Source organism: Pempheris klunzingeri, chromosome 17 (genome assembly GCF_042242105.1).
Source record: "Pempheris klunzingeri isolate RE-2024b chromosome 17, fPemKlu1.hap1, whole genome shotgun sequence".
In the NCBI taxonomy this organism is placed as follows: domain Eukaryota; kingdom Metazoa; phylum Chordata; class Actinopteri; order Acropomatiformes; family Pempheridae; genus Pempheris; species Pempheris klunzingeri.
The window spans coordinates 4,913,269-4,934,354 of record NC_092028.1 but is presented as its reverse complement, the minus strand read 5'-3'; the positions used below and the strand labels follow the sequence as shown (position 1 = coordinate 4,934,354).

Genomic DNA, 21,086 nt, shown 5'->3' with positions numbered 1-21,086 from the left:
TGTGATCTCTTATTTCATCCAGCCACCTTGTTGTTACTTTCCCTGTCTCAAGTCTTTGCCATGCGTATATGTAAAAAGCTGGTCACAAACCTGCATTCATGGCAGAGATAATAGCACTAAGAGCGCTCAGCTGTATCTGCAGCTAGAAAATAATTATGACTACCTTAAAGAACCGCTGTGCAGTTTCACAGAGTGTAGCTGTGGTCCTTTATTGCAGAGAAAGACCGTTAATCTCAGTTGTAAACTTATTGCCTTTATAGCTGGAGTCAATGGAACAATAATGAAAGTCAACACAATGATGTGGGTAAAGATTAAATATTGCATGTCATAAACTGAGTGATCATAAATTTAACAGCATTATTCAAGGTGTTCTATTGTTCTAAACTAAGATTCGTACTAAGAAAAACTGCATGGGTGTCATAAAAAAGTCCAAAAGGGCAAAAGACGGACCCACAGCACAATACAACAACAATGAACTATGGTCGGGCTTAGTTGTGTTATAAATTCATACATACGAGCCAACAGCTTCACCAGGTGCTGACATTTCCAGGTGTTGTGGCAGCACCAGCTGGATTGGTATACAGAATGAAACACATTCTCAAAAAAGTACCTCCATTAGACAATAAATGGAAAAACCAGAAAAAGGGTAGAGAAAGGAAGACCTGCAGCCAAAAGTCTATAAGGTACAAGAGTTACTATAAGGGCTGTGTTACCAATAGCACAAAGTAACTGGGATTGGGAACCCCAACATTCACTCTGAGGTAGTCTGACAAGACGCACCCCAAACACACAATATAAAGTCAACCAGTAAGGACCTTAAGGTGGCTCTTGTGGTTTTACCCAATCTTAAGACCCTGTCTTATAGATGTAGATTCCCTAAAAAAAATCTAGTTTTAATACCTTTCAGTATTTTCACTTGATATAATGCATATCCCAGGGCCTCCAAGCAGGCTAATCTTTAAAGATGAATCTGTGATTTTCACTTGATAGTCAAATAAAACAGTGTAATTTTCAGTTTGAGCCACATGAATTATGAACTGAGTGGTAATGTTGTGAACTCTCGTCCTGCCTCACACCTAACAACCATCTGAGTATCACCTACAAAAACAGATTATGGCTACAATCAATTGATGTTTTCATCATTGCAAAGCTGAAAAAGAAAAGAAAAATACTGATGCAGTCTGAAAGTGTTCACATTGTCACTGCTATTAAAATCTATGACTCTGTTCACAGCTAAACATTATCCAGAGTGGGGAAATACAGACTGGAAGGATGTGCGAGTATAAATAGTGTGTATGTGTACAGCACCTTTCTAGTCATTTAGACAGTCGAAACACTTTTACATTACATCCTCATTCACACATCATTCATACAGGAGGAATCTAAGTTAAAGCAGACTGTTCTATAAAGCCGTGCAGACGTTTGGCCCTCTGTCAGACCTTAAGTGCCCTTAAAACACTTCAACCATCACATTAACATTAATGAACATGCAACTAACACAGCGACAGCTTCCCATTCCCATAGTGGTAAGATTTGGAAGGCTTTCCCGAATACATGATGGTTTGAGACTCATTTGTGATGCTGTGATGTACAGTGAGTAACAATCCGAGGCAATGGCTGCCATGTGAGAAGCATGTTAGGAAACCACATGGATCACAGTTCATCAAAGCTGACGGACTCACTGAAGTCGCTGTTAATGCTGTCCTGATAATCACATAGTGGTACAAGTTACAGGTGATTCTGCAGTGTTGATATTAGAAAGACAGTGAGATTAGTAAGACAATAGTAAGAAAAAGCTACTGTCTGTACCTTCATTTTACAAAAACTTATATTCAATTCAGATTTAGGAGAGCCTACACAGGAAGTCGTAGGAAACTCATTTTATTTATCTGCTCACAAAAAAACAACAACATATGAACAGCATACCTTGAATAATCACATTTTAGGTCATAAACTGTATTTGAACACCTAAATGTAAACTATACAATGGGAGGAGGTCCAGGTTTAAAATAATAACAAAGAGAGAAAGCTACTGATACAAATCTGAAAAGTTCCGGCCATTTTGCTGCACTTTTGGGACAGTCCCTAACTTTGTCATTTTCCAGTCTGTCAAGTTGAACAAGTTTTTCAAAGCAGCAGTTATTGGCTTTGAAAAACTTTGAGCTACAGTCATTGTATTACTATTGATGCTGAGATAAAGGTGATGTAGAAGGAAGAGCACCTACTTTCCTGTGGTGTCTAAGTGGCAGTCTGCACATTCAGCATCAGAGTGAGTTTGCTGAGCTAACAGTGCGCCTGAGTTATGACAGTTTGAGATCCATAGTACTTGTTCTGTGGATGTTCAGCTGGAATATAATGCTAAAATTAGGCTTCAGTAGTCAAAGTTAGACAAAAAGTTACTATTTTTTTGCCTCTTTGTGTTTCCCCAAGAGTGTTTGTTTCTGAACTGCAGTGGAAGCGGCAACAAAATGGGAATTTTACACCAAAGAGGAAGGAACTATGGAGGGCACCCACCTGACTCAAACTGCTGAAGCCTAACATTAGCTTACACACTAGCACGCAAGTATCACTTGACAGACTTGAAACAAAATGAACTCATCCTTTGAACATTTGAGCGTAGACTGTGCCATGCACTCTAAAAGGGTTCCTTCGATGCTGTCGGCCTGTTTGCAGACTGAAATGCTACCGTGCTACTTTCATGTTGGTGTAAGTCAGGCAGTAAACAGAGCACTGTTCGCCTGTTCAAGCAATAAGCGTGGGTAGGTTGGTAAGCTTAAACTAAAAGTGTTAGTGGGACTTGCCAGCAAACGAGAGCATTCCACTGTTTTAATATTATACAGCATCTTATCAAACACCCCACTACCCCTGTCATGTCCTTGCACTATGCGGTTACATGAATAAGGAAACAGTATACAGTGAGTATTAGCTGAGCCCTCTCTCTCTCTGGCTGGACACTGCAGACACTTGCATGTAAGAGTTTGATTGAAGTTTGCACAAAGTAAATGAGGCTAGGTCAGCTCACAGCGAACATATCTCACTCTCTTCCTCATAGATATGAAAGGAGAGGGAACTCTGGTGCGACTGCAGAGTTCATTTGAGTGTGTTCGGAGGAGACTTTTGGAAAAAGTTGACAGCCCTTCCCTTTGAAAAATAAAATTGTACGGCCATGCAAGACATTTTGTCTGCACTTAAAAAAAGTCAGTCCCTAATAACTCTTTGTCATTTTAAATAGGTCAAGTTACAAAATTGTTTCAAAGCCCCAGGCTGAACTACATAGAAAATAACATTAGTTAATTATCCTGCACTGCACAATAAATGTGGTGAAAAGTGAAGTCCTGAAGTGAAGAAATTGTTTTCTGAAAAAGGGAAGGCTCTGACCTACATGTATGGACGGAGGTCCTTAATACACCTAAAGGCCCAGCACACCCATAAAGGAGTTTCCTCTTATTCTAACAGACCTCTGCACAGCTTTGAGTTAGACAGAGCTGTGCAGAGGAATGACACTAGAAATGTGAACAATTAAGAATGATAAAGATGTTGTTCAAAACTAACTCTAACCTGGTTTTAAAAAAAGTGCAAACACCTGTGTGTGTGTGTGTGTGTGTGTGTGTGTGTGTGTGTGTGTGTGTGTGTGCAGCCTGGTTGGGAAGGGCCTTTAAAAACAATAAAAGAGCTGTATGAAACTGGACACTCTGGTTACTGTGTTAAAAACATCAGAGTACAAATCACAACATGATCCCACTCCCACTGGGAGCCATTTTGTGTTGAGTTCCAGTTCAAGCATGCTTGATCAATAGAGACAGATACATGGCGACACATTATTGAGTGTTCCTTCCTTTTGTGTAGAGGAACACCCATCCAGCCAGTTCGCTTTTGTTTTCGAGTCCTGTCTGACAGCTCCATGCTGACAGACAGACAGAAGAATGGTACAGTATTCACAAAGGCCCGTCTGGAGCACAAGTGGCTCTGAACAACTACAGCCATGTGTGAGGCACCCAGGATAGCTGTCTGGATCGTATTTGATGACTGAGTGGAGTTGGGCTTTTAAATTCCATATTTCCATACAACAGTGGTTTGCTCATGAAGGTAAAAACCTTTCCTCTGTGGACTGGGAATAAAACGGAAAATGAGGGAAAAGAAAACCATTTAAAAACAGATGATAAATCCTGAGGGAGGTACAGCATCAACAGGACCAACACACCAGATAACACAGGCAGGAAGAGGAAGCAGCAGGAAGCTTTGAGCTTCAGTCCCAGCGGAGCAGCGGAGGGAGGCTGGACATGTGACAGCAGTCTAATGATACTTATGGGAAGCGAGTCCGAGGTCAGGTCTCAGAGCACGGGAGAGCCAGATCCCAAGGTTACATATCGGAAAGCATCGGCAGACCGCAAAGTAAGGTCAAAACCAAAAATGGAGGAGGACCACAACGGCTCTGCACATCTGAGAGGGGAGTTGCTGCAATGTATCTGTGGAAGTGTGTGTTTAAGACCTTGCATCAAATATTTTTTCCCTATGCATTTTAGAGTTTCCGCCAGCTCTCTAAGGACCCAGATATCTGGGGTCTTACATATTGAGCAGCGAGCCTGTTCAAGTTAAAGTTTTCAACACCAAATAGAGGCATAATTGTCCAAAGGCAGCTTATTTGACATGTCAATCGTCCTGAAGCTGTAAAACCCCAAACTAGCAGGAACTCTGACACAAAAGCTAAAATTATTGGACAGATAGAACTGCTTCAGCTTTGTGTGTGTGTGTCCGTGTGTGTGTGTGTGTCTGCGTGTGTGTGTGTAGGGGTTGTCAGTATAGAGCTTCACAGTTGCTGTTCCTGGGTTTCTTGATCTTCTCGATGTTCTTCAGGATCATATCATGAAGAATCACCTGTAGGCAACCAGCAGAAAAGTTGAGGTTAGCACTGTGAGGAGAGCTACACCTTTGTCTTTTCACTTTGGCTGTGAAAACTTTTATTCACTTTCCATTTTGCTTCATCACCATTTATATTCTTCTGCAAATCAAGTGAAGCTCGTAAGTCTATCAAAAAACCAGCCTCCTGTCTGGGTGTGTCCACGGGCTCAGGTAAGTGAGTAAAAAGACAAAGAGTATTTTATCAAAACGACTGATAAATAAGAAAAAACATGCTTGACCTCTAGATCCCAGACATGGAAAGCAGATGTGTCTGCAGATGCCAGTGATCCTGCAGCAAATAAAGTTGTGGCTCTGATCAACACTAACTGTGTTCCGCTTCCTCAAAATCAACTAAAAGAAAAGGCCGTGGCCGGCTGGACCAAACGCCATAAGAACATCTGGTTTGTTTGGAAAGCTGCTGGGGGCTCATGCCGCTTGCCTGCATGTATGTTGTTTTGCACAAGGCGAGGAGGCAGTGAGTGTGAATGGTACACTGCCCATACAGTCACAGTGAATTTATTGAAAATATACCAGAATTTTCCTTTAAAATGAGGGTTACATTCCCCAATAGAGACCTGTTATTTTATGCTAGACGGTGTTATATTTACTACAAAGAGCAGCGATCATTTCAGCCTGTTTTATAGGTTTTTAGGAGAATATTAAATGTCATGGCTCATGTTCTGTTATACACCTTTTATTGTACACAAGAGTCGTTGGCACTCCCCCATAACGAGACATCACGCTCTTGTTCCTGCAAACACAAACGTTTTACCCTGTTTCGCTGAGGCTTGTGCGGATGAGGGTTTAAAAAACAAAGCAACACTCACATATTGATTCCTGAGTTCTGAAACAATGATCTTCAAACTGATGTACTCCTTCTCATCGATCTCCGATATAGTCCTTCTGTAGTCTTCCTGCAGAGGAGCGACAACCCTGATCAACCATCTGCTGTGCAGGCACGAACATACGAACACACAAACACACACACACTACCCACCACATGAGGGTACTTGACAATTTTGGAGACGAGCTTGGCTCTGGTGATATAATATCTGGAGATCTGGTCCAAGTAAGACGCTGCCTCGGACTCCACTGTCCTCAGTTCTGTCACCGTCTCTTCCTACAGACAGAAGAAGACAGCGGTGAAGAAGGACGCCGTGAACCAGAAAACGGTTACTGCCACACATGGACAACACTTTTTTAGTTGTTTAAGAAGCAACATTTTAACCTAAAATGATCTTCATCCAACGTCGAGTGTGGGTGTGTACTGTACTCTCAAACATTACCTCACAAAGCAGACCTCTAATGATGACGCTATCATCTGACCAAACTGGCTTTGATACGAGGATTGGTACCACTGTTATATCTGAGTGTTAAATATGAAGCTACTACCAGCAGCCAGTTAGCTTAGCTTAGCTTATCATGAAAACTAGAAATAGAAAGAAGCAGCTAGCACGGCTCTGTCCACAGGTAGCAAAGTCCACCAACCAATATCTCTTAAGCTTTTTTGTACAAAACTGAAGTGTAAAAATACACTTATTGTGCTGGTTTACAGGAAGTTTTGTGCCACAAACTGTAATTTCCCAGAATTTTCAATGTTTGTCTGAAAGTAATACACTGAATTGTTGCAGTTTTCAATCTGCATGCTTTCGTGAGGTGCCGTCACACTTTCTATGCATGCAGAGGAAAAGTCAGAGACCCACAAAATGGAAAGAAAAAACGTGTATTAGAACAAACAACTGGAAGACAAACAAATTTTCTGTCTGATGACTAGAAAAATGAAAAAAAACTAAAAGCATTTTTTTGTTTCCCAGATTGAATGAACAGATGAGGCACAGACCAGCCAGACAGTTTCTCCCTCATCTGAGTCTTTGTGCTCAGCATAGCAAACCCACTTTTTCATATTTCACAGACATGTATGAGAGGGCCATTGATCTCATCCAAGTCTATCCCAGGGTATTTAAGAAAATGTTGAAATCAAATTCCAGTTCTCATCAGCTGAATCCATCAGCACAGGCTGAAGCTGAGCTGTGGAAGTGTACTGAGACCACAGGAAGGCCCAGTCATAAATGGTATTGGCCAGTGGAGACGACCAGCCAAGCCAAGCCTCCTGCCTGGTTAGAAATGTTAGTCCCACTGTCTGTCTGTCTAAATGGCCACAGTAAGTAGGTCTGTAAAATTAACGCCCCTCAGCAGTGTCTACTTAACAAAAGTGTTCAATCTCTGAGACTTTAAGTTTTCAAAGTTTCAAATCCTGGATGTGAATTTTTAACAAACTCCCACAATCCTCTTCATGTAATCAGATAATTGCCCCATATTAGTAGTTCCCAAACACCAGCCATTTCTCCTTGTGTGTGGTTACGTTACTTTCATTCTGTTCATTTAATAGAACCCACCTGACTGCACACCTCTCACTCCCCTGTTATCTGAGCCCTGAGCCAGCACTGTGGAGCATGTCAGTGCTGCCCCCCAGTGTCCTATTAAAAATGACCATACTTCTAATTACAATTCCTATGTGTCTATGTTCACTTGAGTGTACTTTTAGTCCAAGTTAAAGACCAACTCAGCCTATAAACATGACCCTTTGATTTCAATACTCGTGTTGCACTCACATGTAACTGCAGTCCAACTACTATCTGTCACACATTCTCCAAATGAGAGTCACTAGGGTTACTTTGGTGATGTGCAGCTTAGGGGCAAGTTATTTTTGGATCGGCTCATTTCTTAAACGTTTCCTGGAATTAACTGTAATGTGGTACTAATTACAGGGACATTAGGGACAACGGTTTTAAGGTCTTAGCTGGTTCAGTTTGTTGTGTGGAGATAAGAAGTGCAGTTACAGTGGAATTCCTTTGAAAGCATTGCTCCATAAATATCATTTATCACTGGAAACTTATTTTCCCATACACAGTATATAGAATTGCACAAAAATGTCAAATTTTAGCATGTTGGGCTGTCCTGCTGGGCTCTGACTAAAAGATCAAAGATTAAACTGGAAGTGCACCAACGGAACTCTGCCAGCTCTACTTAATACAAACATTTTGACAGACACATTTCTTTGCACTGTGTATATCCATGTAAGCAGGTTAATCATCCTCATTCTTGAAAAAGTCTGACGTGAAATATTTGATGGCAGAATGTTAATCCTACAATTCATGACAGCCAACAAGAAGGCTTTAATGACCTTATGAGATGAGCGGTGTTTCCTATGTTTACTACAGGGCGCATCATTATTTTAGGCTCATCGGTTTTTGAAACCCTTTTTTTTTTTTTTTCCCAGATGAGGAAGCCAGTGAAGACTGACCTGGATGGAGACTCCAAAGTTGTTTCCATCTTCAATTCTGGGGATAAGCAGCTGGACCCACATCTTAACCTGAAGGAGTGTAGAGAAAAGTGTAAAAAAAGTGTAAAAGGGCTGACCAGGATGTCTGATACAGAAAACCTTTTCGCAACTAAGTTTTATATTTACTGAGAAATAAGCTGAATTTCCTCTGTGTCACAGTGACTCATTCACACCTGAGTGGCACAGTAGCTGTTCTGTCACCCTGCCCTTACGGACACACCATCACCTTGACAACACTTAGAGGATACTACTGATTCACCGACACGACTTAGTTTAGGTTAGTGTTTTTTTGTTTTACTTCTGGTGCCCAACCTGATGGTTCAGTTCAAATGGGCTCTGCTGTGATGGTTTGGTTCTGTTTGTTTCAGTTGGTACTGCTAAAGATCTGCATTCAATCAGACCTTGGTGTGGTTTGTTTATGATGCCACAGCAAAGCAGGCACAGCACAGGACCTCGTGATATTAGATCTGTGATCGTAGCATGAATTCAGAAGTTAATAGTCTAGATTGACTTTTACATTTCTCTGATCTTCGATCTCTATTTGATGAGGACATCAAAGATGTAATTTTATGTACAGGACATTTTCACTTACAACTAATTTGACTGTGGTTTATTGACTCATCTCTCACACTGGTGTACTAGAGGGCCGTCTTGTTTCTGTGTGTGTGTATACAGACACTTACTGTGTTACATTTCTCAATCAGTGTCCTGATTTCTGGTTTGACTCGTTCAATCAGGTCCACTAGCTTGGTGTTACATTTCATCATCCCCTCCGGCATCACCAGTGTTTTGGTTCCTCCTGGAACCAAACACAACGTCCACAATTACAAACCCTTCTCATCAAACAGTAACGTTGTTGCAGCTACCAGCTCTCCAGTGCCTGCTCATGTGGGGATTCTTGAATCCTGAATGTTGAATTCCTGAATCGTTGGGTCTGATGAAAGAGTTTGGTCTAGACCTGCTCTTTATGGAAAGCGTCTTGAGATAATGCTGTTATGAATTGGCGCTATATAAATAACGATTGATAAAGACTGATTGATTGATTCTCATACACTAATATTTTACACATTACAGGCTACATACAATTTTATAATGAACATTTATAAACAAAGTGGACAGTTCAGATGAAAGAACAGAGCAAAAGAAATTTATCAACATTTATTTATTATTATGAAAAAGGGATCTTTTGAAATCTCAGTTTTTTCTCCTACCTTGCCAGCTCTCATCAGCCACTCCATCTAGTTTCCTCTTGTTGGTGTTCTGTAGCACAAACAAGATGCCATTTCATTTTTAGGCTCTAGGGGTGGTCACTCAGTCCACCAATTTGTTTCAGACGGAAATAATATCCCAACCACTTCTGTGTCATGATTGTCATAAGATTCTGTGCAGACATTCATATTCCCCAGATGACAAACCCTAACAACTTTGGTGATTGACTTTTCATCTAGTGACAATTTTACTGTGTCCAATACTTTGGTTTATAACTACATACCTACAAAACTAATGAAACTCTCATGAGCCTCAGCTGTACTTTCTCTGTAGCACTAATTATAGGCTTCCTGCAGAGTTCACCGTATTAAGGAACACTTTTAAATACCACAAAGAATGCAATTTAATTCCTCTGTCACAGTCATGCCAGCCAAAGAATGACAGAAAATCAGTAAGGGACAGTAAGGACTATGATTACTTCATGCTGGGACGGACCCAGCGTGGTGACTTGAAGCCCTTTAGGTTTGGTGAAATTATGCATTTCTGTAATGTAACCCACTTTTGGGAATTAGACTGGAACAATACGAACATATCTGTTCAATTACATGTTAGAATTGGGATTTATATATAAGTAAACACAGGAAAGACTAAATTAACCCTCCTTTAGTGTGAATGCAGCTCATTTTTTGACACTTGACTGGCTGCTGAGTGGAGAAGAAATAAATGAATCTGTGCGTTATCTGGGGGATCGAAGTTGGATTTGTTATCACCAAAATTTCTGATTGTGACAGAATTGCAGACTTTGGGGAGAGAGCATTCCCTATACTGCAGTGTAGAGGGTGAAGAGGAACAGATCCAGGACCGTTGATGGGAGAGGGGAGGATGATGGCAAAGCTCAATCTCATCCATGAGACAGAACGACTCCCACCCCATATAGACACACTGAGAGCACTGGAGAGCTCCTTCAGCGACAGACTCCTGCACCCTCAAGTGTGTGAAGGAGCGATATCGCAGGTCCTTCCTTCTGGCAGCTGTCAGACTTTATAACCGGCCCTGCTCCTAGTAGACCACACTGCACCAAAACTGACAAGAACGGCACTATAATGTTCGCCAACTGTGCAATGTATGTATTCAGAACCACCTGACTGTGCAATATACTTACTCATCTTTTTAGCCCACTTCACAATGTGCAATTCTTTCTATACAATACTTTCCCTCTGTGTATATTATATTGTTTCTATTTTTATACTTCCTCTGTCTTAAGTGTATATATTTGTTTATATCTCCACCTGTCTGCTGTGACAAATTTCCCCATCGTGGGACTAATAAAAGAATATCTTATCTTATATTGATTAAGGACATTGCTGTCAAAATCCTACAATAAACTCCAGGAGCACATCACTGTGATGAAAGGACTGGTTACAGAAGGTGGTACAAACCTGCAATTTTTCGCCCTGCAGGAGAGTTAATGAGCCATTCTGTGTAAAGCTCCCTACTCTGTGAAGCTCTGATTAAGTCCGCTGCATACCTCCGTCACATCTCTCTTTCCTTCACATGACACTGGTCAGCATGGAGTCAGGAATCCAGGTTGTGCTGAGGTCCACATGAGCTGTTAACTGCCTGTCAGTAATCCAACTAATGAGTTCAACACATCAACATCTTAGCTGCAGCAGTGTGCTGATTGCAAGGCACAGTCATAGTGTCAAAGAGCAATTTTGTTGGACTTCCACAAAGTTAGGAAACTTGCGATTGACAGGTAAAAAGAATGCTGAAGGTCTGAGATAAGTATGGGCCAAGTTCCAAAAACCACTGGATCTTACATTCCCATAATGCAGTGTGTATAATAGGGGGATTAGAAGATAGGCCCAAATTATTAACAGTCAGTTCAGTGCTCTGACTGTACACATTATCCTATGTTTGTTTCCTAGCTCTGTATTAAAGTGTGTGATATCTTGGGAAAAATACCGGACTCACCGTGTGTGCGCCATCAAGGCTGTTTGTGAAGACAATCGGTTCTGGGACTTTGCACTTGATCTCTGAATGGATTTCCTTCAGGTCAGTCACATTGAAAATCGGCTCCTGGATAAAAACCACAAGGAAAAGTTATAACGAAAAAATAAAATAAAAATTACATTAGCCCGAAAAATATACAGGACACATTTCCGGTCCTTCTTGTGCACTGTTCTGCCGTTCTCACAGACAGTGGAGAGATGACAGGAAACGATGGGAGAGAGCTGCAGCATATTCCAACTACAGATGGTGGGGCTCATGGTATGTGTCTTAATAAGCAGATTGTACCATTTCCACTCTGGATTCAGATGCTTTGATAAGCATGAGGGACTCACAGGAAACAGTGCAGCATGTATGTGCTGCAGTTTCATCACAAAGTCTGTTCGACTCAACTCAGGGGCCTGTGATGGGACGATATTATTTCATATATACTTCATGCTTATGTATCCATCATCTATACCCACTGTTAATGAACTTCCTTCGCCTTATCTCTGCATGCATGTGTTGTTTTTAGCTCAAGGAGAGAGAGCCCATCAAGCTAGCATTAGCAGCACATGAATGAGCCAAGCGGTCTTTCTGAATTCTCCAAACTTGCGGGAATTTCAAGATAAAGGCACATCTATCTTAAAGATGATGATATTAATAATATCAGTGCTGTTGGATCGTTGGTCAATGAATTTATACACCCATCCAGTCCAATGGATTGCTACACCCCTGCTTGTCGTTACCATATGGGTCGCCACAGCAACCAGAACTGAACTCTGTAGAATTCTAACATCAGTATACACTACTCACAAAAAGTTAGGGATATTCGGCTTTCAGGTGAAATTTCAGGATGAACCACCACCAATACATCTCCTGGTTCAGTTAGAATTGGTATTTAAACAGTCCTCCTCATCCTGCTGTTCACATTCTGACATCATGAGACCAAGACGACACCTAACTATTGATCAGCAGCACCTCAACACTGGAGGCTTCAAACAGGAAGTCCTCAGACGGAGGTGTTCACTGAGCTTAGAGGGTCACAGAGTGTCATCAGGAGGTTGTAACAGTGATACAGAGACTGGAAGAGTCACAGAAAGGAGAGGAGTGGACGTCCTTTGGCCACATCCCAATTTTACGTTTACCCTCCACTGTTGTTAGATTTTCTTTCAATAAATTGTTTAAGATGAAGAAACTACCATTGCATGCTGATACTTAAATGTCCTACTTTCATGATATAATATCACTGTAGCATTCACTTTTTACATTTTCCATAAATTTCACCTGAAAGTTGAATATCCCTAACTTTTTGTGAACCCTGTAACTTCAGGCCTTAAACCGCTGATCACTTACCTTAAGGAAGTCATCCAACTCCAGGAGTTTTTGAGGGAAGAAGCTGGCAACCAGATGCTCGGCCTACAGTGGCACATTTTGTGAAGTAGAACGTTTAAACAACAAGCAGACAGCAAATCATAGAAAGAAAAGTTGAGCTGTATCATGTCAGATACTCACCTCCCCTGTGATCTGGCTCCTGAATGTTTCCACCTGTGCACACATTGACGGGCAGTTAGAACACCTCTGATTATGTTATTGATGACTTACCTACATTGGGACATTTCAGTCTCAATATAAATTTCTCTGTCAGACTATAAAATGGCACTGTTTCCAGACAGATCACTGGCACGTCTGTACTGTCTGTATTATTTCTTGTCATTTATTGCCACTACAAAAAGTTGATATCAGCTGATATAACAGTTGGCCAATTTATCTGTCAGGTTCAGATACATTTCATAACCAGAAAGCCTCCTATAAGAACGGCAATGAAAACAACAGTTTATTCTTTTGCTGTAACTGTGCTTAAGAGAAAAATGACTGCTGAGCAGCACTGAGACCAAGAGACGGACATGAGGAACACTGGCTGCACTGGAAAATGTCAGAGAGCACAAACATGTGGTTGAATATTAAGTTTAAACTTAGAGAGTTAAAACTGAAGGTGTAGCCAAGTCAGCAGCAGTAACGTTAGTCCTACTGTAACGTTACAGTGTCGGTGTTACAGTTCGGGCTCACACTCCGTCACCTTGCTTTTCAGCTCGCTGTCCACGTTCAGAAGAGACGACATGGCGGAATGAGCACCGTGAACAGAGCTCACGGGGCAGCACAGACAAACCTTTCCTCCGTCTCAGGCAGCTCTCACCGCGCGGTGCCGCCTCCACGAGCCGGTGACGTCCTCAGACGGCGACGCGCAAATTCAACGGGTGCGTTCAGTTTCTTCATCCTGAGAGAGGGTGTACAGGTCCACCATGGGCTGTCAGCACAAGGCGGAATAACCGCCCGCTCAGACGAAGCTGTGAATAAAAACCAGCAACCCTCAAGTAGTAGCTCACGTGACCACTATATTTCTCTTTTTTCAAATTGCAACATTTCACCAACAACTATATATATATATATAGATTTATATCTATGAATATATAGATATGGGGATAGGTTTTTTTCTTTATATAAAATGATAATGATTTTAACAGGTAGGAGAAAACGAGAGCACACCCCACCTGTCCTTTCATTGTTGCACAGGCTGGAGTTGATATTAGAACTTTACTCATCACTTTGGCGGTTTGGCCCCCCCATGCTACATGTCTGGTCTTTGTAGCTTCCCATGCACTGCTCCCCTGGTGGCCCCTAAAAAGCATCTGTGACAGGTCGTTTGCGTTCAGAAGCCAGGAGAGATTGAGATGTCTCAGTCTGTTTCTTCATTAAATCTCTTCTAAGAATGCTCTTGAAAAAAAAAAAATGTTCCACGTGTAATCTGTTTAATCACTCTTCCATTCACAGTACCTACATTAAGCGTTAACACGTAAGGTGAAATTCATTTCAAAATTAAAAAGAATAAACGTCATTGATAAAGTATTAAAAGTGTTGCAAGCTGTTCAATTCTTTGTGAAGTATGTGGAAACGTTGCTTTAATGTATTGACCATTTCCTGTATTAGGAAATAAAAATAACGTTTGAAAAAGAAAACGAGTGGACACAAAATAAAAGACATAATATATATATAACCAATCACAAGTGTGAGCAAAATTAAACATGAAAGATAAAGGAAATGAACGCAGGCAGTTTCAGTCAATAACAAGCTGGCAGATACACATACATGTAACACTTGTTTCTACACGGATTTATTTAAATGAAGGACAGCTCATTTGTTTGCTCCGCCCACCAATCTGACGAAGTTTTTTCTTCTTCGGTGTAACAGGACACAGCATCGCCTGTTTGTGACACAGCCAGCGGGTGCGTTCGGTTCCTGGAGGAGCGTTGATGCCGAGGAAGCTTTAACACTGACTTTAATATTAATATTCATGCGGTTGTTTGCTTTTACCTCCGGTTGAAGGTCTGAAGAGTTTTATCTGACAGAGAGGCGGACTGTCTTCTGAACTTTAGCAACTCTAAAGTTGTGTTTCTTGGAGCATGGCGTGTGAAGGAAACGGAATGTCGGGTAAGTTTTATGTTCAAGTCAAACTGGAGGAACACAGCTCACATCGGTAGTTTGGTTAGACAGCCACAGTTTGAAACACTTTGTGTGACATTTCTTTAAGTGTTGGTCTTCTTCCTCCACAGATGAGAGGATAGGGGAGGCCCTCATCAAAGAGTGAGTTTCCTGTTTACTTCTGTGCTACTGTCCATGTCTCTGTTGTTCCACACAGTTGATGAGTAGATTTTTTTTTTGTAAAAGTCCAAAATAAAGAAAGATTTCTTGCCATCATCTGTGATGGGTCCACAAATCATCATATCAAAAATAATAATTGATTAATTGTTTTAATCAGTTAAAAAACACTGTTCTTAAATGTGGAGAATGTTGTGCTTTTCTCTGTCTTTTATAGGCATAAATGTTGGACATTTGAACGGACAAACAGTTCTGATGTTGATACATTCTGACATTATATTGACCAGATGATTAGTTTTGTTAGATTACATTGAGAGCAAGTTTCGTTTTGACCGTAACACTCGTCACCCTCCTTTACAGTAAATCACACCTCTCTTAAAGTATGTTGTGCACCTGTGACCCGGCGTGACTCATTTCAAATAAGGAAGTCAGTAAAGGGCATATGTGCTCTCTTCAGAAATGGTGGTGTCAGCCTATAGTATATTGTTTCCTGTCATCTTAAACATGGCAAGATGCACAGAAATCACCCACCGCATCTTTTATGTTCGTCTGCTGTTGCATTGACGGAGCTCTTGGTTTGCAGAGGAGCTTCAGCAGGACGTAGTGTCAGTGGCATCTGGCTGTTTGAATCCACTCAAAGTTTAAGCTTCACCATCATGCAGTAAAAATTACTCAGTAGAGTAAAATTACTCAGTAGAGTATTTAGAATATTCAGAATAAATATCACCACAATGCAATGCACTCAGATCTCAATGTCTTTTGACACTTTAAATCATTTTTCTTATCCTTTGTGAAGTTTAATTGGCTGAACATTTGATAATAACTGGTTTGAATTAAGACTGAACGATATGGGAAAACTAGGTAATTGCGATTTTAAGACAAATGTTGTTATGATACAATATTTGACTTGCTAATTTCTAAACTTCCTTATCTTCTGTATTATTCCTTATACACAAGCAATAAGTCATTCTATAGTCTATTCTGTAGTGGCTAGAAGAAGACTGTACACAGTCAGCATATAAACCGCTCTGTCCTGTAGGCCTGACAAGTCATGATGGTTTTACTCCAGACTCTGAAGGGTTAAAGAAGAGACGTTTTTATGTTCTAACAAGAAATTGAGCAGACATTATTGTTGTGGGAGCAGCGACACGCCTCCGTAAAAATCCCAAAACGTCCAGAAAATTGACAGAAATCACATTCATATTTTTTCCTATCTTAGCTGTATTACTGATAAATACTTTGGTAATAAAGAGACAGTTTACAGAAATAACAATGTGCTGTTTTATTTCAGCTCACAATATTTGCGGTGTTTTACTTCTTACTCTTCTGGCAAATACTGATCAGCATAACCAGCAGCACTTCTTGTGCACAGTGAAAGCTAAAACTAAACACACTAGTGGCTGCTTATGAAGCCTTTCACCTAACACAAATCCACTACTTTTTAGTGTACCATTTGCAGTTCCACACTTAAACACTGCACATTCAATGACTTATTAAGCAGCTCAAAATAACAATCCATCTATATTGACAATAATGAATTATTATGTGCTCTTCAATTAGCAAATGCAACGTTTTCTGATACCAGAACATAACACAGAAACATTTTCCAGCCTTTGAACTTCTTTACTATTTATACACAGAGCTGAGTGTAACATACCTCTCTCCACCTACTGCGCTTCTAAAACCTGGGTTCACTTTACAGATTTGGCTGCTTCACATCGTGTTAGCTGTTAGCTTGATGGACTCTCAGTCTAAAAATGCTGAATATAAGATAAAGGAAGTTCACAAAAAGCGCGTAGAAATGTCGATGCATTACCACATAGAATTCAAGAGTGATTGACACAAACTGTCAAGTATATCATACATGCTCTCTAGCATGTATGACAGAGGTTTTGTGATGCAAGTGAATATTCTGGCTTGAAAGGAATACAGGTTCCTGGGCTCACCTCTTTTTTTCTTACAACCCCACTTATTTACAAGTCGCACTGGTTCTCCTAGTTATAAAATTTAGTAGCTCTGTCTCCAAAAATGACGACAAAATGTGTAGTAAATGGTGGCAGCGTGGAGCTCTGTTTTAACGTCCTGTTCTCTCCCAGGGTCATAGAGGAGGAGCTGAGGGAAGTGTCCTCAGAAGACGTCCCACCCCTCACCCCGGTGGCTGTAAAAGTGAAAACGGTGCAGGAGCAGAAGATGGTGACCCAGCTGGGCAAAATGATCCGCATCATCGGCGACAGAGTCCGAGACGACAAGGAGTTCCAGGAGTGAGTCTTTCCACCTCTTCACCTCAGAGCTCCTGTTAGAATACAGAAGACATGAACGGCGCCACCTGGCTGTATGTGCTGTTACTGCTCTTGACTCTCCTCAGCTTAAACTGCCCCCCACCCTCTCCTGTGTCTCTGTTTCAGTGCGATAGACGGTGTGGCTTGTTTCTCCGGCTCCAAGTGGGACAGATTTAAGGAAGTGGCAGAGAAAGTGTTTCAACATGGCATCACCTGGGAGAGGATCGCTGTACTCTTCTATGTTGCCGGCAAGCTGGCTGTCAGGGTGGGTTAGCTTCTTTTTGCTTTATGGTGAACCTCAGCTGTGATCTCCTGGAAGTCTAGCCTGTTCTGTAGATCGACACCTGCTGTGTGTGTGATAACCATGTGCTTGCGTGTTGGAAAATATTTGAAAAACTTTCATCACACCAAAAAATACACTTAGTGAATACAATTCACTAAATTCCTTCAATGTCTTCACTACATATATGAGAATCTGGACAGACATGAATGTAAGCTGCAGTTTGACTGATCCAGCAGTGTAATGGGAATGAAATCCTGAGGCTAGCAGCAGCTTCACTTTGTGCATAAATCTTGTGTGTGTGTGTGTGTGTGTGTGTGTGTGTGTGTGTGTGTGTGTGTGTGTGTGTGTGTGTGTGTGTGTGTGTGTGTGTGTGTGTGTGTGTGTGTGTGTGTGTGTGTGTGTGTGTGTGTGTGTGTGTGTGTGTGTGTGTGTGTGTGTGTGTGTGTGTGTGTGTGTGTGTGTGTGTGTGTGTGTGTGTGTGTCCATTAGATGGTGGAGGCTCATCTCCCTCAGTCAGTGAGGGAGATCCTGATGTGGACTGTGGATTTTTTCCGAAACAATCTACTGGGCTGGATTCGCGAACATGGAGGATGGGTATGTTTGGCCTTCATTCCTTCACCATGTTAGTTCTGTGGTCACAGGAATATTGTAAAAACACTGACACATTTGTTTCACTTCTACATCGATTATACAGCAGTGTAGATCTATGGTTTGTGTGATATGGTTAAGTGCAGAATCTTATATTCACAGTGATCAGTCAGTGATAGATGATATACAGTATGTCAGTGGGGAGTGATGGCAGCGTGAGCAGTAGGGGGAGCTGATCAACCACCAGACTAGATTTGAAGAAATAACCAGAGAATTGCTCTCAGTTCTTCAGCAGTTAAGTAGCTTCTTTTTAATTGTTGCCCCTGGTGATTTTAACTCCCTTTTAAATTCAGCAGAAACTCTAAAAAGGGGACAACAACAACACAAGCAGCAGGATGATCTATCGATTAAAAAGCACCTGCAGTTGAAAAGAGCAGCAGTGTAGTCACACCAGTCATAATGACGTTCTAAGAACAAATGAATAAGTGCTAGGAAACTATTTATATGTTTCAAAGACGTGTTAATAGAAATAATGTAAAGTCTTATTTTCACTTCCACCTCCAACAATAAAACATCCAAACTGGACTATAAACAGAAGATAATCATCAAATCTAACCAATTTGATATCTGAATCAGATTCCAAAGAGAAGCAGTTATTAGTAGTTGAGTAGTAGTAGTAATTGATGATGATGATGCACCATGTGATCAGAGCCGTCTCTCCACAGATCAACAGTTTCTCAGAGCTGGCCGTGGCGTCCATGCAGAACATGTCATCGATGGCCTCCCACAGCTACACCCTCGCCATCATCTTCATCGCAGGCCTCACATTAGGAAGCTTCATCACCTGGAGACTGACCAAACAGCCCTGAGGAGCGCGTGCACACACACACACACACACACATATATATATACACACACACACACACACACAGAGACTTTGTCTCCTCTCTCTGTCTTTCTATTTTTCTATTTTTCTACTCTCCAGTGGTATTTATGCAACCTTGAAAACTTGAAAGAGACAACGTAGTTAGGTATATTTTGTCATAGGCGTACTGTATCATGCTAAACAGAGATGGAAGATGCAACTAACTGAAAGTTGAAGTGAAAAGATGAGTTTTAGGTTTGGATTTGAAGGCCCCAACAGAGTGTGACTGATGTTTCTGCCATCCAGTTGATAAATGGTGGATCTGTGGATCTGATCTACCGTAGGTCTGATCAGTCTTTTCCCTTTTTGTACGGCATCATGGCTAATTCTATCATCAGGGAGAGCAGTTATGTCGGTAATAAAGCTTTTGATGATCTAAATGTGTCATCTCTGAAGAAGCACTGGGTAGGAACTGTATGTTGGTGCAAGGTAGATTTGCTCAGTTTACGCTGTCTCTAGTTTAGGCCTCCTCCTTGTCTGCAAATCATGAGACATTCTCATTAAATAATGAATTCCCAAATAGAATATCAACAAATGACGCAAATAATTGAGAGATTTAACACGTTTAAAACATGCAGTGAACAGTGCCATATATTATCAGAATTTTGTTTTAAATGCCCATTACTTTTAATCTTTCTGAAATGGTGCCTTTTAAACAGTAAAATCATGGTGTAAATATAAGTTCTTACTTAAAGGGGTTTTACAAATTATTTGCGCAAAAAAACAATTGTTTGTTTATTCGTGACCACTTCCCAAGTTAAGTTATTATTTGAGTTATTTTTGAAACATGAAAGAGAAATGATGTGGAAGGTTTCCTACTCCCTGTTAATGTTATTTTCTAGTACATGTACAAGTACAGATTGTCCATAAAGTAAAGGAATAATGAAGCCATGTTTTCTAAGTGTGACTTGGAGTAATTTCTGGGATTCTGCTTTCCACCAAAGACAGATGCACGTACTCTAGGATTGCTGATGTTATTGGTTAGACAGATATGTGGATTTATGAGCATTTGTGTGTATGTCACAATAAGTAAGAGTCAATGTCTGAAGATATTTCAGATGAGTTAAAACGGTGATCCCATCAGAGTTTGTCAAACGGAGAGCATGGACAAATGAAAGTCACAATCCATTACAAATAAAAGACATTCATTTATCAAAAAATGTTCATGTTTTTTTATTTAGTTTTTACAGATTTTTTTTTTTTTCAAACTGCACTACTGACAAGATATAAAAACAGTTACTAAAGCAATAGGAAAATTCCAAATGCTTCACATGAAACAAATAAAGGCAGATGTGACAAATAAATGATAAGATGTTCAGATATCCTTTGATTCACTGTACAGTGGTTGGTCATTGATTGTGACTGGATAAGGCACTACAATGTTGAAAGCCTACGTTCTAGTATCAGAACTGCTTTCATTAATTTATCGCTTCCACTTGCTTCCTTTGTGATATTTTTCAAGAAAGGTTTCACCTTAGAAAGTCCCTCCAGTTCCTTAGAAGATAGGCTTTTAATTTGAAGTTATTATTTTGATAAGGAGGAGGGGGGGGGTAGGAAATCATGAAATAATAAATTAGTGAATGAAAACAGTATTTACATGATGGCTGAGTAAAGCCATAATGAACATTTACATTACAGATAAGTGTGTTGTACGGCCATTTGTGTTAAGTTTCTTGTATAAATCACACTGTCTTCAGTTGCTTTTAAAATGCATCTGGTCACATGTGTCCCAGACCACCTCTGCATATGGACAGTGATCGGATCACAGTGAGTTTACACTTGTATTTAGCGCCGTCCACTTGTGTTCTTGTGTTAACGGGGACTTCGGCTAAATGAGACCGCAGCAGAGTAGCAGGTGGTAGTCAGGTTAGTGGGACACGTGTGACTGACCCTGTAGCCCTCCTGTGAGAGGAC

General features: G+C 40.8%; 2 protein-coding genes across 2 annotated transcripts; one reads left to right on the top strand and one right to left on the bottom strand.

Moving 5' to 3' along the window:
- Positions 1-1,865: 1,865 nt before the first annotated feature.
- On the bottom strand, positions 1,866-13,635 carry LOC139217265 (proteasome activator complex subunit 3-like). Its single transcript, XM_070848585.1, has 10 exons — positions 13,521-13,635; positions 12,956-12,988; positions 12,797-12,859; positions 11,426-11,530; positions 9,454-9,502; positions 8,926-9,041; positions 8,204-8,272; positions 5,897-6,019; positions 5,727-5,813; positions 1,866-4,875 (listed from the first exon to the last, which is right to left on the bottom strand). Exons 1-10 carry the CDS (start codon positions 13,560-13,562, stop codon positions 4,795-4,797), a joined length of 768 nt encoding a protein of 255 aa, XP_070704686.1. The 5' UTR covers positions 13,563-13,635; the 3' UTR covers positions 1,866-4,794.
- Positions 13,636-14,699: 1,064 nt separating this feature from the next.
- On the top strand, positions 14,700-20,350 carry LOC139216688 (apoptosis regulator BAX-like). The gene is made up of 6 exons (XM_070847895.1): positions 14,700-14,929; positions 15,052-15,082; positions 17,194-17,358; positions 17,503-17,641; positions 18,149-18,253; positions 18,973-20,350. Exons 1-6 carry the CDS (start codon positions 14,902-14,904, stop codon positions 19,114-19,116), a joined length of 612 nt encoding a protein of 203 aa, XP_070703996.1. The 5' UTR covers positions 14,700-14,901; the 3' UTR covers positions 19,117-20,350.
- Positions 20,351-21,086: the final 736 nt, after the last annotated feature.

Coding starts and splice junctions, on each gene's coding strand:
- LOC139217265 (XM_070848585.1), bottom strand. CDS start 13,562: ATGTCGTCTCTTCTGAACGTGGACAGCGAGCTGAAAAGCAAG. Junction 11,531..12,796: donor AGTTGGATGACTTCCTTAAG/GTAAGTGATCAG, acceptor GTTTTTATCCAG/GAGCCGATTTTCAATGTGAC. Junction 9,042..9,453: donor GGCTGATGAGAGCTGGCAAG/GTAGGAGAAAAA, acceptor GTTTGGTTCCAG/GAGGAACCAAAACACTGGTG.
- LOC139216688 (XM_070847895.1), top strand. CDS start 14,902: ATGGCGTGTGAAGGAAACGGAATGTCGG. Junction 15,083..17,193: donor GGGGAGGCCCTCATCAAAGA/GTGAGTTTCCTG, acceptor GTTCTCTCCCAG/GGTCATAGAGGAGGAGCTGA. Junction 17,359..17,502: donor GACGACAAGGAGTTCCAGGA/GTGAGTCTTTCC, acceptor TCTCTGTTTCAG/TGCGATAGACGGTGTGGCTT.